The sequence below is a fragment of the Oncorhynchus clarkii genome, chromosome 28, assembly GCF_045791955.1.
Source record: "Oncorhynchus clarkii lewisi isolate Uvic-CL-2024 chromosome 28, UVic_Ocla_1.0, whole genome shotgun sequence".
Classification (NCBI taxonomy): domain Eukaryota; kingdom Metazoa; phylum Chordata; class Actinopteri; order Salmoniformes; family Salmonidae; genus Oncorhynchus; species Oncorhynchus clarkii.
Window position 1 is genome coordinate 37,902,912 of NC_092174.1, and position 21,450 is coordinate 37,924,361.

The 21,450-nt window shown below is 43.8% G+C and overlaps 2 protein-coding genes across 3 annotated transcripts; one reads left to right on the plus strand and one right to left on the minus strand.

The window, feature by feature from the left end:
• Nucleotides 1–6,066: 6,066 nt before the first annotated feature.
• Nucleotides 6,067–13,160, minus strand: LOC139386897 (dol-P-Man:Man(5)GlcNAc(2)-PP-Dol alpha-1,3-mannosyltransferase-like). Its single transcript, XM_071132769.1, is given in 10 exon segments — nt 6,067–8,553; nt 8,555–8,564; nt 8,716–8,860; nt 9,070–9,148; nt 9,345–9,548; nt 10,902–11,022; nt 11,376–11,536; nt 11,920–12,067; nt 12,258–12,357; nt 12,842–13,160. Coding segments are annotated over 10 exon segments (1,290 nt in total). The 5' UTR covers nt 13,026–13,160; the 3' UTR covers nt 6,067–8,415.
• Nucleotides 13,153–18,618, plus strand: LOC139386896 (mitochondrial ubiquitin ligase activator of nfkb 1-A-like). Of its 2 annotated transcripts, none has more exons than XM_071132766.1 (6): nt 13,153–13,267; nt 14,278–14,463; nt 14,783–14,870; nt 15,032–15,152; nt 15,352–15,583; nt 15,773–18,618. In XM_071132766.1, the coding sequence occupies exons 2-6, from the start codon at nt 14,347–14,349 to the stop codon at nt 16,268–16,270; spliced, it is 1,056 nt and encodes a 351-aa protein (XP_070988867.1). In that variant the 5' UTR covers nt 13,153–13,267; nt 14,278–14,346; the 3' UTR covers nt 16,271–18,618. The 2 variants fall into 2 exon arrangements, with proteins under 2 accessions (XP_070988867.1, XP_070988868.1); XM_071132767.1 differs by having other exon boundaries at nt 13,222–13,267; nt 14,296–14,463.
• Nucleotides 18,619–21,450: the final 2,832 nt, after the last annotated feature.

Below are 21,450 nucleotides of genomic sequence, written 5' to 3' on the forward strand. Positions count from 1 at the left end.
TCCTTTGAAAATCATAAGTTAAACTTCGCGCTGGATGTTCAGACACCCATCACACAGGTTCTTGAGACGTCTGTACCAAAACCTACAGTACCAGCCAAAAGTTGTTTGTTTTTTGGCGAACAGTTCTTGTGCTGACGTTGCTTCCAGAGGCAGTTTGGAACTCAGTAGCGAGTGTTGCAACCGAGGACAGACAATTCTTACGTGGTATGCGTTTCAGCACTTTGCGGTCCCGTTCTGAGAGCTTGTGTGGCCTACCACTTTGCGGCTGAGCCGTTGTTGCTCCTAGATATTTCCGCTTCACAATAACAGCATTAGGTCCATGCTAAGCAAACATCTGACAACCCAAAGGAGGCAAATTAGAGTCATCCTCAAGCCAAGTGAGCGGCTGAACAATGAAATGCGGCATGGCTCGTAACGGGACAGCATCAAAGGTGCCTGCCCAGACCCTCACCACAGGCCAACGCTAACAGCAGGGTTCACACTGCCAACAACATACGTGTGAGAGTGTGTGTGACCATGTGTGTGTGTGAATGTGTGTTTGTGTATGCTTGTCTCTTTGTTGTTCATAAGTTTGCAGTGCTGTGTGCTTGTACTGTTGTGTGTGTGTATGTGTTCGTGTGTGTGTCGTGGCCCAGCCCCCTCCATACACCCGTACAGCACAATGGTCCTGAGATCTGTAAGCCAGCAGAGGCAGAGCGGAGTGGAGAGGGATGCCATGGGACAAATGGGCGGCGCTCTTTCATCCCATCCCTCCATCTGCCTTTGATGTCCTTCTATTAATCTGGCCTCCGCTCACTCGCTCCTCCCATCCCCCCTATCCTCCCATCATCCCCTTCCATCCCTCCCCCCTCTTTTTCTCTTCTCCCTCTCCTCTTTGCCAGTCTATCTCTCCTCTTTTGCCAGTCTATTTCTCAGTATCGCTCCTCTGTTGCCAGTCTATCACTCAGTACTACTCCTCTGTTGCCAGTCTATCACTCAGTACTACTCCTCTGTTGCCAGTCTATCACTCAGTACTACTCCTCTGTTGCCAGTCTATCACTCAGTACTACTCCTCTGTTGCCAGTCTATCACTCAGTACTACTCCTCTGTTGCCAGTCTATCACTCAGTACTACTCCTCTGTTGCCAGTCTATCACTCAGTACTACTCCTCTGTTGCCAGTCTATCACTCAGTACTACTCCTCTGTTGCCAGTCTATCACTCAGTACTACTCCTCTGTTGCCAGTCTATCACTCAGTACTACTCCTCTGTTGCCAGTCTATCACTCAGTATCGCTCCTCTTTGCCAGTCTATCATTCAGTATCGCTTCTTTGTTGCCAGTGCCAGTGGTGTTGACTACAGTGCTGGACCAACAAACAAGGGAGAGGAATGCAGTCAGAGGATGAAGAGTGAGAAATACTGAGAGAGGACAGACAAACAAACAACAGGTGGTTTTCAGGCATCTCACCCCTGGCTCTCCTCTTGTTGCTGTGACAACAATCTGCTGCTGTAGACCTGAAAGATATCAGAGAATATTTAATCAAGCCTAAGTCTAGCCACCCACATAGTCACACGCTTAAAATTCAAACCGCAAATCTCTAGGAACCCTGAAAGTGGATTACTGTACTGTTAAAGCATGGTATGGAGAGGTTTTGGAGGAAAGCCACAGCCATGCAAACAGGGCCATCCCCTCTACTTGGCCAGTCCAGCAGTACGTACATCTCATTGCCACAGGAAATACATTGCAGAAAACATCAACAGGATTTGCTTTAGCCAGTCCATATCTCCATTGAGACAAGGACCCCAAGATTTGGAGAATTGTGTTTGGAGTCCGTGTTTGTATGTGTGTGGAAGGCAGGGACGTTGGGTAGTATAACTCCTGGACTGGGGGCTGCGTGAGTTGGTGACATAAACAAAGTAGACAACACTCCATAAACACAATACTCTATCACGTCACAATGAGAACCTTGACAACAATCCTGTTGAATAACACCGAAGTATTGTGTGTGGTTATGAAACCATTTTCTCCCATTGTCTCTCATTGTGCAGGACTGGAGCCGGTCATTGTTAAACATCTTGTCTGTGCAGGACTGGAGCCGGTCATTGTTAAACATCTTGTCTGTGCAGGACTGGAGCGGGTCATTGTTAAACATCTTGTCTGTGCAGGACTGGAGCCGGTCATTGTTAAACATCTTGTCTGTGCAGGACTGGAGCCGGTCATTGTTAAACATCTTGTCTGTGCAGGACTGGAGCGGGTCATTGTTAAACATCTTGTCTGTGCAGGACAGGAGCGGGTCATTGTTAAACATCTTGTCTGTGCAGGACTGGAGCGGGTCATTGTTAAACATCTTGTCTGTGCAGGACTGGAGCGGGTCATTGTTAAACATCTTGTCTGTGCAGGACTGGAGCCGGTCATTGTTAAACATCTTGTCTGTGCAGGACTGGAGCCGGTCATTGTTAAACATCTTGTCTGTGCAGGACTGGAGCCGGTCATTGTTAAACATCTTGTCTGTGCAGGACTGGAGCGGGTCATTGTTAAACATCTTGTCTGTGCAGGACAGGAGCGGGTCATTGTTAAACATCTTGTCTGTGCAGGACAGGAGCGGGTCATTGTTAAACATCTCATTAATTATATCAACATACAATTACAAAATCACCACATTTAACATGAAATAATGTCTCTTCTCTTTATCCAAAACTATCTTTAAGACGAATTAGAAACATCTAATATTTTACTTAATGGATCCTTTTTATAAACTGGGGGAAGGATAGTGCAATAACAAAATATTCCAAGTACAGGCCAAAAACCGATGGGATGCATCTGAAACGGTTCTTCCTCTCCTTGTCTCCTCTCCTTCAGTGGTTAAAAGGCAGTGCAGACTGAGAAAAGAAGGTGATAACGCCCCTTTAGACTATTGAGATGCAGACACGTTACAGACACGTTACATGTGCACGTTACATCATAGGGTTTGTTCCTGCATGTCTCTGGCACACGCTCCTGTCTTAATAACTTATAGAACATATTCTGGCCGTTCTGACAGATGGTCCTGAGGAAGGGGTCATGTTGCCTCCCCTCATATCTTTACCAAGCTCAGGCAGGAACCAAGGATTATTTATGACACGAAAGACAAGATGAACTTTTTCAATGCTGTCTCTTCACATGTTAAAATTGATGTGTCCACTTTGTGATTTGGTTTTGGGCAGGTGCAGGTGCTATGGGCTTTAGGTTTGTATTCCTGGTTGAACAGGGCTGGATTACATTCTAACGTCATTAATATAGGATTATGTCTGTTTAATTTATTCTACGGGGGAATATATATAATGTGTCCTTCAATATTATCCAATAGGCAGTAACCCTTCTGTCCCTCCCCTCTCTCCATGTGACCCTGACCCAGGCCTGTGAATACATTCAGGGTGCTGAAGCTGGTCCGCAGGAACACCTGTGCTGCCAGGTAGGGTACTGTCTGATGGCATCTGGTAGAATGACATCAGTAGAATTGTGAACATTTAGCATTTACACCCTACTATTGATGAAAACTGATACTGTAGATTCAACCATCATTATTGTGGTAATAATGTGTGTGGGTGGGTGAACCGGGGACAAAGTCTGTCTGTCCCTGCCAGACAGAGGTAGCTGCATTCTGAGAAGACAACGCACTGTCAATTGGCTTTTTCAATTAGTCTTGCCTGTGGCCCTGGCAACCATTCAATTAGTTAAATGGCTTTTGATTGCTGTGTGTAGTTACTAACTCAGGTTAACTCCTCAGGTTAACTCCTCAGGTTAACTCCAGCTTAGATACGGAAGGACACAGTTGGGTTAAATGCGGAAGACACATTTCAGAATGAATGCATACAGTTGTAGAACTGACTAGGTATCCTCTCTTTCCTTTAAAGACTGTCTCTCTCAACTGAATAAGAGGTTATTTTGTTATTATACCAGGTACTTTGGTCTTGGCCTGGGCCCCCAAGCCTGCAGGAGGCTCCTACAGGGCGTTGCCAAGGTGACAGGTGGAACCAGAGTTCTTGGGTGAGGAGGAGAGACTGTAGCCCAAGATGAGAGAAGTGGCATCACTGCCCCCTAGTGGGGAATGTAAATCATTAACTTGGGTGAACAAATGGGGAAATACACAGTAGTGTGCGTGAGAATCACAGCAATGCTGATGCAGAAGCAGTGGCCAGAAAAAGATCCCTTGAAGGCAGGAGGAACCTAGGAAGAAACATGGGGCTCTACTCAATCTGTACCGCTGAAGAGTTAAATATTGGGTTATAGTTTCCGATTGAAAGGACATATGTAGCGTTTACCATGAAGACAGACTCCGCTAACATGGGAACATTGCCTTTAAATTTCAGTCACTCTGTAACAATGAACTTCCGCGATGTGGGTTGAACAGACCCCTAAGACCTGTCAGGCAAAGGCTGGATCTACTGTAATGACTGTACATACATACACAATATGGATTACATGGAGTCCTTAGAGAGGAACAAGGCTCAGAGGGGTATGGTTTTGGATAGCAGCCAGGTGTAGTGGTGCGTTTGGGGAACCGGCGGAGCTCCCAGTAAGGCAGTCTGAGACGGAGAGCCCACTCTGTGGCACTGGGCCGACGCCCCTCCAGCAGACAGTGAGGACACCTTCAACTCCACAGGTAAACCTACAACACAGTAGAACTACAGTCTGTCATAAACCTACAACACAGTATAATTAGTCTGTCATAAACCTACAACACAGTAGAATTACAGTCTGTCATAAATCTACAACACAGTAGAACTACAGTCTGTCATAAACCTACAACACAGTAGAACTACAGTCTGTCATAAACCTACAACACAGTAGAATTACAGTCTGTCATAAACCTACAACACAGTAGAATTACAGTCTGTCATAAACCTACAATACAGTAGAACTACAGTCTATCATAAACCTACAACACAGTAGAATTACAGTCTGTCATAAACCTACAACACAGTAGAATTACAGTCTGTCATAAACCTACAATACAGTAGAACTACAGTCTGTCATAAACCTACAACACAGTAGAACTACAGTCTGTCATAAACCTACAACACAGTAGAACTACAGTCTGTCACAAACCTACAATACAAACATTTATCAAGACTTTTAACAAGTAGACATTACAGACATTTAAAATACCTGACAGGGAACACATTTACTTACAATAATTAACTCCAGTTCTTGTAATAGCCATTTTGTTTTGTTGTATCGTCCCTGTCTGGGAAACTCCTGCCTCCCCCTGCAGCCGGAATTCTTGTGACAGCAGTAAGTGCCATTACATTGGCTAAATGTTAAATCGAACCCTTCAACCACTTGGACCACTCCATCACTCCATTTGTACATTCATAATGTTGTTGTTCATCTATACCCTTTAAAAGGGTTCTTTGGCTGTCCCTATAGGACAACCCTGTTTGGTTCCAGGTAGACCCCTTTTGTAGCACCTGTTGTGGAGAGGGATCTACATGGAACCAAAAAGGGTCCTTCAAAGGGTTCACCTACAGGTACAGCCAAATAACTTTTTTAGGTCCTAGATAGCACCTTATTTTGTCAGAGTATATGCCTCCCTCTCAGGTGGGGGGGGGGGGGGGGGGCGGGGGGTTGGACATGCCAGGCAGCTGTTCCTGCTGCTCTGCTACTGGGATGAGAACAGCCAGCTCAACATGCTCTGCTACAATCCCAACATGTCACCACATACAACTTTCACCACATGTGAAGTGATGGTTGTGACGATTAATCCATAGAACCATGTCACCAGTGTTTCTCCTACCATAACTTTGGTGGGATTCCCACCTTAAATTTTAGTTAGGTTCGGTTGAAAAATGATATTTACAGCTCTGGTGTCTGTTACTAATGCCTTTGTGCCCTGTCTACGAATCTAATGCCATATTTACCAGGTAAAATATAATTTTAAAGCCATTGAATTAGATAAATAATCTCTGAAGTTTTACCTTTAATTTAGTTTATTTGAGTTACTGCTCAAATAAGTCTGAGCTGAATTACCTATTAACTAGGCAGTATGTCTAACTTGCATTAAAGTGTAGAATCAAATGACTGACTGAAATACATTCCATTCTCATTTCTTTACACATTTTATTTTCTCTTTATCAACAGAATAAATCTCCAATCTCTGTAACACAAACACTCATGCAAATCAAAACATACAGTTGAAGTCAGAAGTTTACATACACCTTGGCCAAATACATTTCAACTCAGTTTTTACCAATTCCTGACATTTAATCCTAGTAAAAATTCCTGTCTTAGGTCAGTTAGGATCACCACTTTATTTTAAGAATGTGAAATGTCAGAATAATAGTAGAGAATGATTTATTTCAGCTTTTATTTCTTTCATCACATTCCCAGTGGGTCAGAAGTTTACATACACACAATTAGTATTTGGTAGCATTGCCTTTAAAATATTTAACTTGGGTCAAACATTTTGGGTAGCCTTCCACAAGCTTCCCACAATAAGTTGGGTGAATTTTGGCCCATTCCTCCTGACACAGCATTGTGATGGCCACTCCGATATCTTCACTTTGTTGACCTTAAGCGATTTTGCCACAACTTCGGAAGATTTGCCATTTGGAAGACCCATTTTCAACCAAGCGTTAACTTCCTGGCTGATGTCTTGAGATGTTGCTTCAATATATCCACAAAATTTCCCGCCTCATGATGCCATCTATTTTGTGAAGTGCACCAGTCCCTCCTGCAGAAAAGCACCCCCACAACATCATGCTGCCACCACCGTGCTTCAAGGTTGGGATGGTGTTCTTCAGGTTGCAAGCCTCCCCCTTTTTCCTCCAAACATAACGATGGTCATTATGGCCAAACAGTTCTATTTTGTTTCATCAGACCAGAGGACATTTCTCAAAAGAGTACAATCTTTGTCCCCATGTACAGTTGCAAACCGTAGTCTGGCTTTTTTATGGCGGTTTTGGAGCAGTGGCTTCTTCCTTGCTGAGCGGCCTTTCAGGTTATGTCGATATAGGACTAGCTTTACTGGATATAGATACTTTTGTACCTGTTTCCTCCAGCAACTTCACAGGGGCCTTTGCTGTTGTTCTGGGATTGATTTGCACTTTTCGCACCAAAGTATTTTCATCTCTAGGAGATAGAATTCGTCTCCTTCCTGAGCGGTATGACGGCTGCGTGGTCCCATGGTGTTTATACTTGCGTACTATTGTTTGTACAGATCTGTCTGTAAAAAATTGTTGGAAAAATGACTTGTGTCATGCACAAAGTAGATGTCTTGAGTTTGTTAACAAGATATTTGTGGAGTGGTTGAAAAACGAGTTAATGACTCCAACCTAAGTGTATGTAAACTGACTCCAACTGTATATCAGCAAACAAATATGAACATTAAACTACGCTACACATAATCTATGGCAGCACATTAAAAGAGTTCATACTTAAAAAGGTACAGTTCGGTATTCATATTAAAAGGGACAGTTCACCAAAATATCAACATTAGCTCGCTGAACTACCTCTATTCTTAGACTAAAATAACTTCAGTGCGTGTTGACAAGAAGGCGTAATCTAGGTGCGGGAAACTGGCCTTCTATTTAGTCTACTGCACACCACACTGAAAATCAAACTATTAGAATTTTGTTTTAACAAATCGACAGAACCTTGATTGTCAACAGCTTAGTTTTGCATGGTCATATTGTTGTATTAAATGCATTTATTATGTATTAGCCTATAGTAAGCCTTGTGGTAGCTAGGCTACATCATTCCTATTGTGCCCAATGGGTGGTACCAAAAGCTTATTGCAGTTCAATTTAAAGCTTCATTAAAAAAACATAGAAACCATATTTAATATAATATGCCATTTAGCAGATGCTTTCATCCAAATGAACTGAGTCATGCATACATTTAAAAAAATATTTTTTACACATGGGTGGTCCCTGGAATCGAACCCACTATCTTGGCATTGCTGAGCTACAGCAAACCAGGATGTTTACATCAACAAATAGTCCAGTAACAGAAGTTCAGACCAGCTGATTGCCAGGATGAGGAACTACTGTACTAACAGTTTGACTCTCCTTAACAGGACAAATCATGGGCTAAAGGCAGTTTCTCCATAAAAAATACATGCTGGAAGTAAGAGACCCTTACTTAAGATGTCTTATCGACAACACAGCAAAGCATTCAGCATTTCTCCTCACAACGAGACTCCCACACTAGACTTCCACCTAAATTAGATGTAATTCTTTAACCTGAGAATCCTAATTGTTTTCGGGCCTCCTCCCACCCCACGAACCTTCCACATGCAGTCTCACGCTGTACCTTCTCCCACCTGTACGTTACGCTATACATTAGCACAGAGCTACAGCGAGATGGGCAAGACGTGGTGAGAACCAGCCTGGGGTGAGAGCAGGGTGGAGATGGTCGACCAGACCCCTACGACAGGAGGGTCTCCTAGGGGAAAAGCTCACTTGCTCTTGGTCTTCTCCTCTACCCCGGGGGCAAACCACAGGGAGAGCAGCATGATGAGATGACAGACATGGAGGGCTGCTGAACTGTGTGTAGTAGAAGGGTAGGTGTTCCACGACAGCTCCACCAGGCCGAGGAATCAAAACCCTGTCCACAGAAACACCACGTTAGACATAACAGAAGAACACAGTGACAATAACAGGTATTTTGACCCATTTGACCCATCTAGGCTCATATTTTATGGTTCCTAATTCTGCTCCCAACATTGTAGCCAAAGGTATGTCCCGTCCCCTCTTACCTGAGTAGGTGAGCCAGCTTCTTGACTCCTCCGCTCCAGAGAAGGAAAGGTAGGGTGTGGAAGTACCAGACGTAGAACTGGTAGTGCAGCGAGCGGCTGAAGCACATGCCGATGAAGTTAGACGTGAAGAGGATCAGCACCATCTGTGATCGGCTGTTAAGGTCTAATATAATTGGCTTTTGGAACACTTTAACCCACTAATAACCCTCTTTAGTGATATATTTGATTTGATTTGATTATTAGACCCTGGTACATTATGGCCATAGAAAGATAAGAGTTATAGATATAGAAAACACCACAATGGTACAGTGTTTCTACTCATGGCTCCAGAGACACAGACTGAGGAAAGGATATGATCTGAGGTGAGTTTCTGGGCAGGGATGACTCGCTTGGCTGGCTCCTTCAGCAGATCCATGATGCTCTCTCCAGGCCTGAGGGGAAAATGAGTTGGTTTAATAAAAATCAGAAAGCATGTCCAGTAACAACAAAAAGCAGAGATAGCCAGACTCAAGCATTGGTGTGCTTGTCAGTTAGGCTGTGTGGTTCATTTTAGGCTACACTAGTGGCCAATAATTTCATCCTGACCATGAAAATATCTAATCCTAGTGATAACCCCAGTAGCCACATCTCTTCCAGCGGCGCAGGGCAAACAGTAGCAGGGCTAGCAGGTGGGCAGCCAGGAGCACCAGATGGAAGTAGCGACTTAGGAAAAGCCACTCAGGCAGGAAGCGCCAGTTCACTGTCCACTTGAACATAAACTGACGACCCAAGTCAAAGGCCCGGGTCATATAGCCAATGGGATTCTCCATCAGGAAGGGTAGGCCCAACAATATCTGTGATAGGGAGAGAAGTGCGGGGAGGTGGAGTAAAGATGGACAATGAACAGAATGGAAATAGAGTAGGAAAAACCTGATTGTCCTCACAATGTGGAGATGGGATGGTACTCTGGAGACAAGAAACATGTCACGACATGGCCCTTTTGGGTGTATACCGTGAGCCCAGACATTACATCATGGAACGCCCCCTGTTCTACTCTAGTATAAAAGCCACTTCCAACCAAATTTACATTAGATCAGAAAACATGAAGCGGTAGCTACATGTTGAAATGGTTGGCAACTCTACCAAAGAGACCTATGGTAAGCCGGCCGCCTCGAATGGTTAAGAAATCTACAAACTCTAGTCAAGAGAACACAGGGACAAGGTCCCCACGTTAGAATGGCTATCGCTCTAGAAACCAAACGCTGGTGTGTGAAGTGATTTAAACCACAACTCTACCAGAGGACAAGATCAGAAAACAAGGAGCTGTCGTTACATGTTGAAAGGGTGAAGAAATCTACAAATTAAAAGACCAATTATTCAGGCTGCAGCTGTTTAAATACTTTAGTCTGGTAAACGCATCCGATCTACGAACATTTCCAAATGGTACTCTGAAGTACCCATTATAACAACCTACAACTCCGACAGACTTTGATCTCTGGTGGACAAACCAGAGGCTTCCTGTCGACTATCCATCAGACGGACCGGCGATCGCAGAGAGGGACAGCAAAGGCATATACTCGTAAATATGTCAATTGCAATTTATTTTCAAATAAGCGTCTGTTCATGTTAGAAGTATTAGCATTTCATGAGCGTAGTTCTCCACTGTATTACAGTGAATCCTCTGAGTTTCCCACTCTCGAACTGACCCCACCCCTTTCCTTTGTCTACCAAGCCGGCATATCAGCTTAGCCCACTAGGGACATTTCTATCATGTCAGTAACCAATGTATGACCTATGTGTGTGTGTTTATGTAATTCTGTGAGTAAGTTACTTAGTAAATAAATAATTAAGCCAATTTCTATATCGCTGATTCATGATCTGTGTTAGGGTTCGTGCAGATATCCAAGGGTTTGCGACATTCAGGAATGAGACTGATGAGGTAATAATACATTAATAAGTGACTAATAAATAAGGTATTAAAATATCTGAAGAGTTTTATATTTGGGAAATTGGCACTCTATAAACAACATTTTCCCATGGTGCCTCAACTTCCTAGTTAATTCCTATTCCGTGATCCGTTGAATTACGGAATAAAAAATTGATTTGATAATATAGGGTCTTCACATTTAAAGATAGTCAATTCTACGACATGCATCTGTGTCTAAAATCGAAATGTAACAGTTAAATCAGATGAAGGAGGTCCTAACCTGGATGGCAGCACAGAGAGAGAGCTTGGGTATGGCCCTCATCAGGCCAAACTCAGCCAGCAGGAGGAAGAGGAGGCCCGGGGCAAACAGGAGCACGTTCATCTTCACAGACACTGCTAAACTGTCCACAACAAAGGGAGAGGAAGTTGTCATTCACCATGTGACGGGACAACGTAGCCATAGATGTTGAGTTGGGCAACTCAGTTCTGCCAATCTAAATTAAGAGTGCTATTGTGTCCCATAGCCTGCATTTAGACAGGCAGCCAAATTCTGATCTTTTGCCCTATTGTTGGCAAAAGAGCTGATCTGACTGTTCAAAAGACCAATTAGTGAAAGAAAGATCAGAATTGGGTTGCCTCTATAAAAAGCAGCCATATTTGCCCACACTGAACTGAACCAAGCTAAACTTGAACTGATCTGATCCAGGTGGAACTAAGCTGAGATAAGCTCCAGTTGTCCAGGGTTCATACTTGCCTGTAGAGGCCACAGCCCAGAGCCCAGCGGCCGTCCAGGAACAGATTGACAGCCCCGAACAACATCATCATGGCTACAGGGTCGTTGAAAAGACGCAGGACAAAGATGGAGTGGATCCGGTAGGAGGCACAGCACACAAAGAAGAATACGTAGGGAGGAACCTGGGCCCAGATTCACAAAACACTTCTTACGCAAAAACTTAAGCTTCTTAAGAAAATAAAAATAAGTTCATAAGATAGTTTGTAAGTGCAATTTTTCAACAATATCTTAAGATTTAATGATTTTCTAAGAAAATAACTTCAGAATGTTTTGTGAATGAGGATTCTGGAGAGGGCAGACAAACAGACAGGCAGGCATCTAAAGAAAAGTGAATAGCCTTTTACAGTGCAGGATTTTCTCATGCAGAGATTGTCATAGGAAACTGAATATTCCAGTTCAAACTGGTTTAAGTAACATAATTAAGTTGGGACTTGATACTCTAATATTGAGAGAGCAAATTGTAGATAAAGACTGTTCTCTGGGTAACTATTTAGACCTAGCTGACCTTCTGGGTGCGGTGGTAGATCCTGAAGACGAGCAGCAGGGTGAGCAGGTAGAAAACAGCAAACAGGTACTGGGCCAGGCGAATATTCACCCCGTGGTTGGTGATGTAATACAGCGCTGTGAAGGTGTACACAAATCCTGCTGGGTATCTGGAATGGTAGTTTCCGGAAGTCAGTTTCAAGACTTGTTCAAGTTAAGAAATGTCACACCGCAGGTACACAAACACACACACAGTTGTAATGATTTGTCATGGGGTTCAGTGATGAAGGCCAATCCTGGTCCTGGATCCTGGTTCCTTAACTTATAAAGTGCCAGCACAAATAGGTTAGTGGCACTTACACCAGCGGGCCTGTGCCTCCTTTGAGCTGGGTGTAGTCGTAGGTGCCGTTGATGACTCCCTCTACCTCATCCATATACGCCTGCCAGTCGATCTCTGTGTCTGCATGAGAAGACATTCACCAATGAGTGACAGGTGGCATTTGCAATAACTTGGAAATATGCATTCAACAAACTGGATTGTGGAAGGTACCTAAATAATCAGGTGACAGAACAATCAGCAGCAACTAACGTTACTGCTAAGAAAAAAATAATAAACAAGAGGGAAATTGCAGGAACTGTGTCAAAAGTTTAGTAGACTAGATTAACAAACTACCATTGTTGCTTTCAAATTCCTGGTTGTCTATCTTACACATTCTTGTGCTGGCAACAGAAATTGGCACAACTTTTGAAAACATATTTCATTCATACTAGGCAACATCATCACTAGGAAGGGAACGTAATCACGCTGTGGCTGTAAATTCACTTTAACAAGTGGCACTACAGAAGCTAGCTGGCAAACACTAGCTGTTAGCTAGCGAGCTACGTTCATTGCAATGCAGGGGCAAGCTAACTGGCTAAACTGCTAGCATGCTACTAGTACTTACATGCAACTTTTTGGATGACCCATATGTTTATTCCGATCTCCAGGAACCACAGAACAGAGGCGACCAGTATTGTGTACTCTGCCTTGAATACGATCAAATGTTTATCCTGCCATAGTGTACGAAGTGGCGCCCACACTCTAGACCGTGGACCAGGGGACGACTTTTTCCTCACACCTCCTGCCATTTCGACGCAGCTAGCTACGTGTCACCACAACTCGACCAAAGACAGTACCAAATATGCTTTTTTTTATGTTAAAAAAAATAAAATAACTGACAATATGTGACAGGACTTATAAGTACCCCGTCACATGATTCAGGAAAGCTTCACCCGAAGATGCATGGTGGCTTCAAGGAAGTGGTACATGTCATATGACCAAAACAAAAATAGCCATTCTTCCGGGGATGGTAACTTGAGCGGTTTCAAAGGTAAAAAATGACAATACTGATTGATTAAGTTCAATTTGACGTATTGACCGTTGCAGAAGAGTGCACAAATACTATTGTCATGTTATGGTCTGACTTTTGCGGACATAGACCACATTTATGACTAATCAAATAAGATGTTTTAAAGGTCAATGGCAGGTTTTCCAGCTAACTAAACATTTGCTAACCAACTGTGTAATGTTTATTTCTAGCCTCTCAGTGAGCCAGCCATCAACTTTAATTTGTACTTTTATTATTTATAAGTAGCTAGCTATATTAGATAGCATAATGTCAATGTTCAACGAGATATTTCGTTACATGTAGATCTGTGTCGGCTAACGTTACATCAGAGAAATGGCTTTACTGGTTCATATGTATTTAAACTATCGGTTGTTCTAATTAGTTAGCTTGGCCCAAAATAACATGGTCAACCCTATAATTGTATTAGCTAATCACCTAAGTCAGTATTTGTTATTTGAATTCAAACACTGTCATCATATTACATAAAACATCTAGAAAGAGATAGGTAACGTTACCCCTTTTATATAAAAAAAGCTATAAAAAAATGCCACCTACCGATTTTTGTAAATCATCAATGAAATAAAACTATTTTCAACTTTGTTGTGCTTGTGGGTGAAGGCAGTGAATATGTAAATAGTCATAATTTATCTGCCTGAATCAGTGTAATACTAGAATTGTTTGAGATCAAGTTTCTTAGACTGTAAAGTTTGGGTTATATAACCTATCATATGTGAAAAACCCAACATTTTGTGACTCTTTGTATTCTGAGTAGCCTAATTCAGTTTACTGTCAAAGTGCTGAACAGAAATAGCAACCAGCCTTGTGCCACTTTGATGTCCTACAGAAAATTATAGACATTTTCAAGCATTTCACTGAAAATCTCAAAGAGAATCCGGCAGCTGCGGATTTAATTGCAGCTTGTCAGAGTGATGCGTGGGCATCTTGCATTCATGCTAAAGAACCTCCTTCATATTACATCACATGTTTGGCAGTCTGTTTCTGTACTGTAGCCCTATTACAAGGGAGGTGAGAAGAGACCGTGTGGAGAGTGTGTTGGGGGGATGGAGGAGTTTCCAGTGAGGACGGTGGAGGGGCTGTGTCTAGGCACCAGCTTGGCCATGTCAGGCCTCTTCTTCTACATCTACAGGAAAAAGAGGAAATCGGTGGACAAGCTCAATGTTAGTAGCCTGCCCTGTTTCTATTCCTTCAGACTACGGCCTAGATTCAATCCGTATCGCTGAAGATCCACGCAAAAGCACAATCAAAATTTTAAAGGCAATGTTTCAGCGTTCGCAGAGACTGCATTCACGGTAGGCTACACGCTGCATATGTCAGCTCAAAAAGAAATTACCTTTACATTTCAATTGCGCTATAACAAGGATCTTCCGCAATCCGGATTGAATAACATTGTGAACAGAGTGCAAAACCATGATTTATTTAGGAGACATGAGAATTTTCATAGGAATGACAGGCTTTTCTTTTTGCTTGTTGTTTCAGGAGGCACCCCACATTAATTTGGATGGGAAACTGGCAGACCTTTTGAATGTGACACCAGGAAAGTGTCTGCAGTATGTTGTCATCGAAGGTGAAGTTATTTGTGTGAATGGGTAACATTTCTGAATGTATCACTATGATCATATTATTATGATATTGAGTGAAACCTATTCTCTCTCACCTACGTAATTAGTGTAATTAATGGCTCTATCCATTGTGTGTCTGTGTGTGTCTGTGTGTGTGTCTGTATAGGAGCAGTGCAGCCTGTGGGGGAGCCTCTAAGGAGTCAGTACCAGGAAGGCAGCGTAGGGGTAGTGCAGAAACTCATGCTGAGGGAACACAAGCTGGTGTGGAACAGCCTGGCCCACACCTGGTAGAAACACTCTTGACTGACACTCCACATATCATGTGAAAGACTAGTTTAATCTGTATCCTCATTTTGTTATCAACTGTAATATGACAAGGAGCATCTGACATTTAGTCTCAGCAGATATACATCACTAATTATAACCTGTCATATCATATCACCACACAAAACACCTTACTCACTGTGCCCCCCATTTCCTGTGTAGGATGGACAGTGAGTGCGTGCTGCACCAGAGAGTGAATACTGTGCCCTTCAGCCTGGTGGGGTCGGACCAGGCCAACGTGAGGGTGCTGTGTCCCCTGGAGGCCTCAGAGCTGAAGATGGAGATCCTCCATGAGAAGTTCCACCAGGCCACCTACGGTTTCACCGACATCGTCGGACAGTACCTCAGTGGAGAGAAGCCCAAAGGCCAGCTGGAGACTGAGGAAATGCTCAAGGTGAGATTTAGTTTGGTTTGATCATTTTACCACCGATAAATTACCTGTTACATCTTCAATCCTAAAATTCCACAATAACATCCCAAAACGTTCCATTGTGTTTAGGATGAGGTCACCACTATTGCCCCTGAATAGTGCTCCAAAGAGCATGAATAATCCTGACTAATTTGTGTCTGTCTGTATTTCCAGGTTGGCGCTACTCTTACAGGTGTAGGCGAGCTCATCCTGGACACGGACCGGGTGCTGAAGCTTCGCCCGCCCACCGACGGCTCAGAGTACTTCCTAAGCACAGCAGACTTTGAGACCCTGCGGCTGGAGCAGGAAGACCAGGCGGTGGTCTGGCGGGTCCTGGCCTCTGTGTTCGCCCTGGCCGGGGCCGCCGTCCTCCTCTGGGTGGGCTGCCGCTACTACCGCAGCCTGAGGGTCTGCTGGGAACAGGAACGTCTGAAGAGGGAGTTTGAGACACTGGGCGCCGGGGGGTCTGGGGCTACACAACAGGGGTCTAGGGAGCAGGAGATGCCCCTGGAGAATGACTGTGTGATCTGCCTGACCCAGCTCCGTAGCTGTGTGCTACTGGACTGTGGGCACGTGTGTTGCTGCTACAGCTGCTACCAGGCCCTGCCTCAGCCCATCTGCCCCATATGCCGGCAGGCCATCAACAGAGTGGTGCCCCTCTACCAGGCATGAAGCCCAGCCAGGGAGAACAAATCAAAATCAAATGTTATTTGTCTCATACACATGTTTAGCAGATGTTATTGCGGGTATAGCGAAATGCTTGTGTTCGTAGCTCCAACAGTGCAGCAATATCTAACAATTCACAACAATACACACAAATCTAAAAGTAAAGAATGGAATTAAGGAATATATAAATATTAGGATGAGCAACGTCGGAGTTGCATTGACTAAATACAGTAGAATAGAATACAGTTGAAGTCGGACGTTTATATACACATTAGCCAAATACATTTAAACTCAGTTTGACACAATTCCTGACATTTAATCCTAGTAGAAATTCCCTGTCTTAGGTCTGTTAGGCTCACCACTTTATTTTAAGAATGTGAAGAATTGTTTATTTCAGCCTTTATTTCTTTCATCACATTCCCAGTGGGTCAGAAGTTTACATACACTCAATTAGTATTTGTTACCATTGCCTTTAAATTGTTTAACTTGGGTCAAACGTTTCGGGTAACCTTTCACAAGCTTCCCACAATAAGTTGGGTGAATTGTGGCCCATTCCTCCTGACAGAGCTGGTGTAACTGAGTCAGGTTTGTAGGCCTCCTTGCATGCACACGCTTTTTCAGTTCTGCCCACAAATTTGCTAAGGGATTGAGGTCAGGGCTTTGTGATGGACACTCCAATACCTTGACTTTGTTGTCCTTATCCATTTTGCCACAACTTTGGAAGAATTCTTGGCGTCATTGTCCATTTGGAAGACCCATTTGCGACCAAGCTTTACCTTCCTGACTGATGTCTTGAGATGTTGCTTCAATAAATGCACATCATTTTCCTCCCTCATGATGCCATCTATTTTGTGAAGTGCACCAGTCCCTCCTGCAGCAAAGCACCCCCACAACATGATGCTGCCACCCCCGTGCTTCATGGTTGGGATGGTGTTCTTCGGCTTGCAAGCCTCCCCCTTTTTCCTCCAAACATAACGATGGTCATTATGGCCAAACAGTTCTATTTTTGTTTCATCAGACCAGAGGACATTTCTCCAAAAACTACGATCGTTGTCCCCATGTGCAGTTACAAACCGTAGTCTGGCTTTTTTTATGGCGGTTTTGGAGCAGAGGCTTCTTCCTTGCTGAGCGGCCTTTCAGGTTGTGTTGATATAGGACTCGTTTTACTGTGGATATAGATACTTTTGTACCTGTTTCCTCCAGAATCTTCCCAAGGGGCTTTGCTGTTGTTCTGGGATTGATTTTCACTTTTCGTACCAAAGTACGTTCATCTCTAGGAGACAGAACGCGTCTCCTTCCTGAGCGGTATGACGGCTGCGTGGTCCCATGGTGTTTATACTTGCGTACTATTGTTTGTACAGATTAATGTGGAAGTTTGGAAGTTGCATTTGGAAGTTGCTCCCAAGGATGAACCAGACTTGTGGATGTCTACAAAATATTTTCTGAGGCCTTGTCTGATTTCTTTAGATTTTCCCATGATGTCAAGCAAAGAGGCACTAAGTTTGAAGGTAGACATTGAAATACATCCACAGGTACACCTCCAATTGACTCAAATCAGATGCTTTTAAAGCCATGACTTAATTTTCGGGAATTTTCCAAGCTGTTTAAATGCACAACCAAATTAGTGTATGTAAACTTCTGACCCACTGGAATTGTGATACAGTGAATTATAAGTGAAATAATCTGTCTGTAAACAATTGTTGGAAAAATGACTTGTCATGCACACAGTAGATGTCCTAACCGACTTGCCAAAACTATAGTTTGTTAACAAGAAATTTGTGGAGTGGTTGAAAAACCAATTTTTAATGACTTTAAACTTCTGACTTCAATTGTAGATATGAGATGAGTAAAGCAGTATGTAAACATTATTAAAGTGACTAGTGTTTCATTATTAAAGTGGCCAGTGATTTCAAGTCTATGTATATAGGGCAGCAGCCTCTAAGGTGCAGGGTTACGTAACCGGGTGGAAGCCGCCTAGTGGTGGCTATTGAGATGGAAGCTGTTTTTCAGTCTCTTTAATGCACCTGTACTGACCTCGCCTTCTGGATGATAGCGGGATGAACAGGCAGTGGCTCGGGTGGTTATTGTCCTTGATGATCTTTTTGGCCTTCCTGTGACATCGGATGCTGTAGGTGTCATGGAGGGCAGGTAGTTTGCCCACGATGATACGTTGGGCAGACCGCACCACCCTCTGGAGAGCCCTGCGGTTGCCATACCAGGCAGTGATACAGCCTGTAAAAGTTGTTTGTTCCATCAGAACAAAAAACACGAGCCGGTGCACACCCAGAATTGATTTTTTCTGTGGAGGTGCTGACTAACGGCGAATCAAAAATAAAGAGAGTCACACACTCACATATAAACTCCCAGTCATTTATTGGGTAAGTCAATGTTTCGTCCTCACTTCTTCTTCAGGAAGAAGGCACAGTGATGCCGAATAGTTTGTCCATCAGAACAGACATATATATATGTGTTCTGATGGATGGAAAAGTTGGGGGGTGTTGTTACCTGTTCTATAGAAAGACAAGGTGATAGAATGGAGATTGGCTGTAACTAAGGCCTAATGATGATTTGTCTCTAGAGAGGTGGAGGGAAAGAGAAGATGGAAGGATAACTGTGCTGTGATGTCAACACAGTGGGCACCATAATTATACACTTCTGGAGAACTGAGGAGAGGCCTAACACACCCGAATAGTTAAACGCAGACACACCCTGAAGAGTTAGACCCTAACACACCCTGAAGAGTTAGACCTTAACACACCCTGACTAGTTGGACCCTAACACACCCTGACTAGCTAGACCCTAACACGCCCTGACTAGCTAGACCCTAACACACCCTGACTAGCTAGACCCTAACACACCCTGACTAGCTAGACCCTAACACACCATGACTAGCTAGACCCTAACACACCCTGACTAGCTAGACCCTAACACACCCTGACTAGCTAGACCCTAACACACCATGACTAGCTAGACCCTAACACACCATGACTAGCTAGACATTAACTAGCTAGACCCTAACACACCATGACTAGCTAGACATTAACTAGCTAGACCCTAACACACCCTGCCTAGCTAGACCCTAACACACCCTGACTAGTTAGACCCTAACACTCCCCAACTGGCTAGACCCTGACACACCCCGACTAGTTAGACCCTAACACTCCCCGACTAGCTAGACGCTAACTAGTTAGATCCTAACACCTCGACTAGTTAGAACCTAACACACCCTGACTAGCTACACCCTAACTAGTTAGACCCTGTCACACCTCGACTATCCAGACCCTAATACACCCCGACTAGCTAGACCCTAACACACCCTCAGTTTGCTGGACCCTAACACACCCTCAGCTGGCTAGACCCTAACACACCCTCAGCTAGCTAGACCCTAACACACCCTCAGCTAGCTAGACCCTAACACACCCTCAGCTAGCTAGACCCTAACACACCCTCAGCTAGCTAGACCCTAACACACCCTCAGCTAGCTAGACCCGAACACACCCTCAGCTAGCTAGACCCTAACACACCCTCAGCTAGCTAGACCCTAACACACACTCAGCTAGCTAGACCCTAACACACCCTCAGCTAGCTAGACCCTAACACACCCTCAGCTAGCTAGACCCTAACACATCCTCAGCTAGCTAGACCCTAACACACCCTCAGCTAGCTAGACCCTAACACACCCTCAGCTAGCTAGACCCTAACACACCCTCAGCTAGCTAGACCCTCAACCTCAGGAGGCTGAAGAAATTCGGCTTGTCACCAAAAGCACTCACAAACTTCTACAGATGCACAATCGAGAGCATCCTGGCGGGCTGTATCACCGCCTGGTATGGCAACTGCACCGCCCTCAACCGTAAGGCTCTCCAGAGGGTAGTGAGGTCTGCACAACGCATCACCGGGGGCAAACTACCTGCCCTCCAGGACACCTACACCACCCGATGTCACAGGAAGGCCATAAAGATCATCAAGGACATCAACCACCCGAGCCACTGCCTGTTCACCCCGCTATCATCCAGAAGGCGAGGTCAGTACAGGTGCATCAAAGCTGGGACCGAGAGACTGAAAAACAGCTTCTATCTCAAGGCCATCAGACTGTTAAACAGCCACCACTAACACTGAGTGGCTGCTGCCAACACACTGACACTGACTCAACTCCAGCCACTTTAATAATGGGAATTGATGGGAAATGATGTAAATATATCACTAGCCACTTTAAACAATGCTACCTTATATAAATGTTACTTACCCTACATTATTCATCTCATATGCATACGTATATACTGTACTCTATATCATCGACGGTATCCTTATGTAATACATGTATCACTAGCCACTTTATACTATACTATGCCACTTTGTTTACATACTCATCTCATTTGTACATACTGTACCCGATACCATCTACTGTATCTTGCCTATGCTGCTCTGTACCATCACTCATTCATATATCCTTATGTACATATTCTTTATCCCCTTACACTGTGTACAAGACAGTAGTTTTGGAATTGTTAGTTAGATTACTTGTTATTACTGCATTGTCGGAACTAGAAGCACAAGCATTTCGCTACACTCGCATTAACATCTGCTAACCATGTGTATGTGACAAATAAAATTTGATTTGATTTGATTTTAACACATCCTCAGCTAGCTAGACCCTAACACACCCTCAGCTAGCTAGACCCTAACACACCCTCAGCTAGCTAGACCCTAACACACCCTCAGCTAGCTAGACCCTAACACACCCTCAGCTAGCTAGACCCTAACACACCCTCAGCTAGCTAGACCCTAACACATCCTCAGCTAGCTACACAGAGCAGGACTTGTGCACATAAACTCTCACAAAGGACACTGCAAAATCAGCTCTATTGAGTCTGTCAGAGAGGGAGACCAACACTTGACCTACTAGACATACTGTATTTATTATACTGGACTAAAAGGGTTCTTGGCATTCTTTAAACAGAGCCTATCTGTAGCTGATGGTATGTACAAAATTAGAATCGGAGGTTTGTGAAATATATACAGTATGTATTTCTGAAGCTAACAGCTGTTCTGTAGAGTTTTGTTTGGAATAGTACATGGGTGTTTATAGATACTGGGGAATGCAGTCCCCTCGTCAGTGTGCATATGTACAGAGATGGATGTTTATTTTCTTACTAATATTGCTTGCTTTGTGTCTTCATTGGTTA

Bases quoted from the DNA above. Each gene is read 5' to 3' on its own strand.
- LOC139386896 (XM_071132766.1), top strand. From the start codon at position 14,347: ATGGAGGAGTTTCCAGTGAGGACGGTGGAGGGGCTGTGTCTAGGCACC. The intron at 15,153-15,351 runs GTAGAAACACTC...TTTCCTGTGTAG, and splicing joins AACAGCCTGGCCCACACCTG to GATGGACAGTGAGTGCGTGC. The intron at 15,584-15,772 runs GTGAGATTTAGT...CTGTATTTCCAG, and splicing joins AGACTGAGGAAATGCTCAAG to GTTGGCGCTACTCTTACAGG.